The 4,666-nt window shown below is 52.1% G+C and overlaps 2 protein-coding genes across 4 annotated transcripts; both read left to right on the top strand.

Annotated features, from left to right (window-relative positions):
* Positions 1 to 19: 19 nt before the first annotated feature.
* On the top strand, positions 20 to 1,378 carry LOC116863762 (cytokine receptor common subunit gamma-like; the record flags this gene model as incomplete). The annotated part of the gene is made up of 3 exons (XM_032851117.1): positions 20 to 156; positions 411 to 480; positions 838 to 1,378. Coding segments are annotated over 3 exons (408 nt in total), but the record flags the coding sequence as incomplete, so codon positions are not given.
* A 466-nt stretch (positions 1,379 to 1,844) lies between these two features.
* Positions 1,845 to 4,257, top strand: LOC116863763 (uncharacterized protein CXorf65 homolog). Of its 3 annotated transcripts, none has more exons than XM_032851119.1 (6): positions 1,845 to 2,398; positions 2,525 to 2,611; positions 2,815 to 2,949; positions 3,283 to 3,351; positions 3,804 to 3,910; positions 4,126 to 4,257. In XM_032851119.1, the coding sequence occupies exons 1-6, from the start codon at positions 2,374 to 2,376 to the stop codon at positions 4,225 to 4,227; spliced, it is 525 nt and encodes a 174-aa protein (XP_032707010.1). In that variant the 5' UTR covers positions 1,845 to 2,373; the 3' UTR covers positions 4,228 to 4,257. The 3 variants fall into 3 exon arrangements, with proteins under 3 accessions (XP_032707010.1, XP_032707009.1, XP_032707011.1); XM_032851118.1 differs by having other exon boundaries at positions 2,815 to 2,955; XM_032851120.1 differs by lacking the exon at positions 2,525 to 2,611 and having other exon boundaries at positions 2,815 to 2,955.
* Positions 4,258 to 4,666: the final 409 nt, after the last annotated feature.

Raw genomic sequence — 4,666 nt, 5'->3', positions numbered from 1 at the left:
TTCTTCTTCTTCTTCTTCTTCTTCTTCTTCTTCTTCTTCTTCTTCTTTTTTTTTTGTAGAGAATCCTTTGTTGTTTGCGTTGGAAGCTGTGCTTATCCCCCTTGGCTCCATGGGATTGATTATTAGCCTTATCTGTGTGTACTGCTGGCTGGAACGGTGAGATTTCAGATATCCCAAGAAAATGAGGTGGGGTGGCTGGGAAGGAATAGTACTGGAGGCTTGTCGCAGGGTCTCCAGGAGTAGAGAGCGGGACAGTAAGGAATGAGGGGTCACTCAAGGGGGCATGGTGACGGAAGGAAGCTGCAGGCCCAGGGAACACAGAATCCCTTCATTCTGTCTGGGAGAGCTGGGAGAAGGGTCATAAAACAGCGTAACCAACATGCTCCTGCTCCCTCTTTCTTCTCTACCAGGACGATTCCCCGAATTCCTACCCTCAAGAACCTAGAGGATCTGGTTACCGAATACCATGGAAATTTTTCGGTGAGAACATTGTCACAGGCAGACTGCAGTTTGCCAGCTACTGGCTGCCTCTGTCCGCAAGTCAGACAGAGCATGGGGGTGGGCAGAGGAGAGGGGAGGGGGCCGGCACTAACTGTCAGGATGTGGCCAGTCAGTGGGGGGAGGGGCTAGATGGAGAGAGATGCACAGAAGAACGGATTATACAGATTGGGTGGGGCAGATGGAAACCGTGGTATGGGCTCCCCCTCCCCGGGAGTCTGTGTGTGCTTTCTCTAATCCCAGGAGTTGCAGACCTTGCAAGAGCTCCCTTGGTCCAGAGCCTGGGTCTTTGAGTCCCTGCCCCTAATTGACCCTTGACCTGGAGATATCTGTCTTTAGGCCTGGAGTGGAGTGTCCAAGGGCCTGACGGAGAGCTTGCAGCCAGACTACAGTGAATGGCTTTGTCACGTCAGTGAGATTCCCCCAAAAGGAGGGGCTCCAGGGGAGGGGCCTGGGGGCTCCCCCTGCAGCCAGCATAGCCCCTACTGGGCTCCCCCATGTTACACCCTGAAACCTGAAACCAGAGCCCTGATACCCTGACTGAACCCCCAGAGTCCTGGAGTCCTAAGTTGTACTAACTTCCCCTCCTCTAACTAGCCTGGGTCCAATGCTCACCTCGCCCCCCTGTGGCTGATTCTGAATTTTATGCCCCCTATAACTTCCCTCTGCCTCCACCCCCCCCCCCAATTCAACATCTCCTATGGTCCAATTGCCCCTTTTGCCCTGTACATGCGTCTGGTCTTCCCTGCTCCAGCCCCTCCTCCTCCTCCTTGCAGGATTCTTTCTCCCACAGGCCCTCCGTCCTTCCCTCCCTCTTTCCATCTAACCTTCAATTATGCTCCAAGCAATGAGAAATAAAGCTTCTGTTGATAATCGTCAAGAATGTCTGTTGTTGGGGCAGGGAGCAAGGGAAATGTGGGGTGCAAGGAGGGTGTGAGGCATGGGGCTGACAGTAGGAAAAAAGAGTAGTAGATGAAATGATGTGGAAGCAATAGTACCACAAATTAACTAGAGAAGAGTGGCGTTCGAGAAATGTGACTCTTCTCTAGGTGTCCTGCAGTTCTATTAGCATACATTTCATTTCGTTTCATCTTATTTATTTATTTGTTTGTTTGTTTGTTTGTTCTTAAAAGATTTTGTGTATTTATTTGACAGAGAGATAGAGCCAGAGGGCACAAGCAGGGGGAATGGCAGAGGGAGAGGGAGAAGAAGCAGGCTCCCCACCGAGCAGGGAGCCTGATACGGGGCTTGATCCCAGGCCCCCAGGATCATGACTTGAGCCAAAGGCAGACCGCCTTCCCCAACTGACTGAGCCACCCATGCACCCCTTATTTTATTTTTTAAACAATTTTATTTACTTATTGGGGGTGGGGAGGAGCAGAGGGAGAGGACAAGCTGACTCCGCACTGAGCGTGGAGGAGCGCAACGTGCAGGGCTTGATCCCAGGACCCTGAGCTCTCCATCTGAGCCAAAACCTAGAGTCAGATGCTTACCCCACTGATGGCGCCCCGCAGGATGCATTTTCAAATGAGATTTACCTTGTTGCCCCCAACCCCAGCAAATCTGTCACAGACCCCACCCAGTTTCTTCTCTCCCTATCCTTACTCCACCTTCTGCCACATATACCACCTCTGACCTCATAATCCCTCAACTGCAGCCTCAGGCCCCACCCCTAGGGATGCTGGTTATCCACAACTGCCAATAGCTCTCTCCTGCCTGCCCAGTCTGGGGCCCCTTCAGCCTATGTGATCCACCGACCTCTCCAGACCCCCAGCCCTATGGGCCCACTTGCCCCCACTCCCAGGACCTCTAGAACACTCTTGTTCCAAATGACTCATCAGGCCTCTGTCTGAAGAGTAAGAAGATCCTGAGAGCATGTTTATTTTCATCAAACATGGAGGTGAGGGGTATTACAGAGCTGGAGTCTGTATGTGGGGCTTGTGGGGGGGGTTGAGGGCAGTGGGGGATGGTCACAGGGATGGTATAACTAGAGAAGGGCTGTGTGCCCCATCCCATGTCTTCTCAGATAATCAGCAGTTTCTGGTCAATACCAATTGCTCTGTCCTTCTGTTGCTGCATTACACCCGCAGTAAAGTAGGGTTGCCTAGAACAGGTGAGGAGTTGGGGGGAGGGGACTAAAGGCCAAGAGTTAGAAAGTCCGCAGGGTCTTTTCCAGACCCCAAGCCCTCCTACTGGCAAGAAAAGAGCTCTTGGAATCCAACAGCTTCTTCCAACCCATTCAGGATAGGATCAGTGCCCTTTCTGCTCCCACTCTCCTTCCTCAAGGGTCTCATTTACCCTGTGGTCTCCCTCCAGACACCATTGATTTGTGTGATGAAACGGGGACAATGAAGTTGCTCTTCCTGATGAAGACCCCTGGAGACTATGCCAGCAAATTCCTTACTGCTCGCAACACCTACTACATTTGTAAGGTGGAGCGTGGAGCACCAGGTAGAGGTTTGGGAGCATTCCTGAAAGACAGGGTGGGGCCCTCAAAATGAATTGTGAACCTTGTCCAAAATGGGTTGTGAACCTTGACCCTCACCCAGGTCCAAACTGACCATCTCCAGTCAGCCCAAGAAGAGCATTGCCTCTATGACAATAGGGTAGGTTGACGCATATTAGCCCCTCCCCAGCACCTGATCTTAGGCTTGGACCTGAGGGGGGGAAATTGGGTACATCAGGTCACAGTAACTTCGAGTGTTAGGTTCCGGAAATCTCCGTCTTTGGAAGGGTGGAGATGGGGTGACAGGGGCTGTGAATAGCACACTGCTGTGTTCATAGGAACCCGACTGGAGAACGCCTACAGAGCTTTTGTGCCTCTCCTGAAGAATCCAGAACCTGAGCTAATTGGTAAGGAGCAGGATGGAGGAAGTATACAGTACATAGCAGGGTGACAGAGTACATTCTCTTTGTGGAGTGGGAGTGGCGTAATAAAGCAGGATCCTAGGAAAAGGAGAGGGGAACAAGGCCTAGGTCCACTTAAGGATGGATGTTTCACTCAAACCGGCCAGAGTGGTGTGTGTCACTCACCCTTACTCTTCTCCCCGTTTCTTGGGCACTATCTTGATATATTCTCCCTATCCCCACCCCGTTGTTTCCATCTTCACCTTCATCCTTTTCTCTTGGAGTCTTGGTGTTCCAGTTCCCACTGAAAAGAGCAAAACTTAGGCATCTTCAGACCACTCTTCCGCCTAGCCTTGGGCCCAGTTACTCCAAGTGATGGCTGGAATGATGGGAGGGATGGAATGGGTAGTTAAGGCCTCTAGTCCTCAGAGGTGGGGGCGCCTTTTTCTCTTTCTCAGATGCCTTGCGCACACAATGCGACATCCTGGAGAGGAGCCGAGTGAAATTGCTTAGAAGCCAAGAAGCCAAGAAAGTTGTTCCTATTGAATCCTCCATGAACCTCCCAGTAAGACTCTCCAAATGTGGTCTGTCCTTGCACCCCCCCTTTCCCTACCAGCCAACCCAAGGCTCCCACACCCATTCCCCCCTCCATGAATTTCCTTTCCAAATCCAATGTCCACGCCCAAGACCTGCCTCCAACCTCTCTCCGCCTGGCCTGCCACTGGCCCTAGCTTCCCTGAGGGTCCTCTTTATCTACTTATGGACCCTTTCCTTTTCTAGTCCAAATCAACCGGAAGATCAGATGAAGAGGGGCCCACTCGCAGGGGTCCAACCTTTAGGACCAGAGCAGACTTCTTCAGTAGAAGGGATAAACATCGCTAACTAAATAAAGTGACCAAGTGAGAGCAGTAATACGAGGTATGAAATTACTGGAATTCAACCTGAGGTCCCTTCTTCAAGAAAAACTCCTTCCCCCCATATCAGCACCAAGGTTTAAGTGTGGCCCTGGCACCATGAAAGCTCCGAGGGTGGGTGGAAGTGGCAGGAGAGGGCTGGGGTGAGCACATGGGTGGGGGTGAGGCAAGACTGTGAAGTATGGTACAATGAGCCTTTGAGGGACAGAGTAGGGGGAGGGGTCTTCTCCAACCAGACTACCTCCCCTTGAGAGGCCTATCACAGCCCGCCTACTACTGCTGGGGTTCAGTGACACCCACTACTGCTGGGGTTCAGTGACGGTTGGGCATCTTCCCTCTCCCCACCCCAATCCACCAACTCCCCCTGCTGAAATCTCCCCACCCCACACCTCTCAGCCTCTGAGTAG

This window comes from Lontra canadensis, unplaced genomic scaffold (assembly GCF_010015895.1).
Source record: "Lontra canadensis isolate GAN:19392208 unplaced genomic scaffold, GSC_riverotter_1.0 scaffold2938, whole genome shotgun sequence".
NCBI lineage: Eukaryota > Metazoa > Chordata > Mammalia > Carnivora > Mustelidae > Lontra > Lontra canadensis.
Note: the sequence above shows the minus strand (reverse complement) of the source record. Positions and strands in the feature narration are given on the sequence as shown.

Coding starts and splice junctions, on each gene's coding strand:
- LOC116863763 (XM_032851118.1), top strand. CDS start 2,374: ATGTTTATTTTCATCAAACATGGAG. Junction 2,612..2,814: donor AGTAGGGTTGCCTAGAACAG/GTGAGGAGTTGG, acceptor GTCTCCCTCCAG/ACACCATTGATTTGTGTGAT. Junction 2,956..3,282: donor GCGTGGAGCACCAGGTAGAG/GTTTGGGAGCAT, acceptor CTGTGTTCATAG/GAACCCGACTGGAGAACGCC.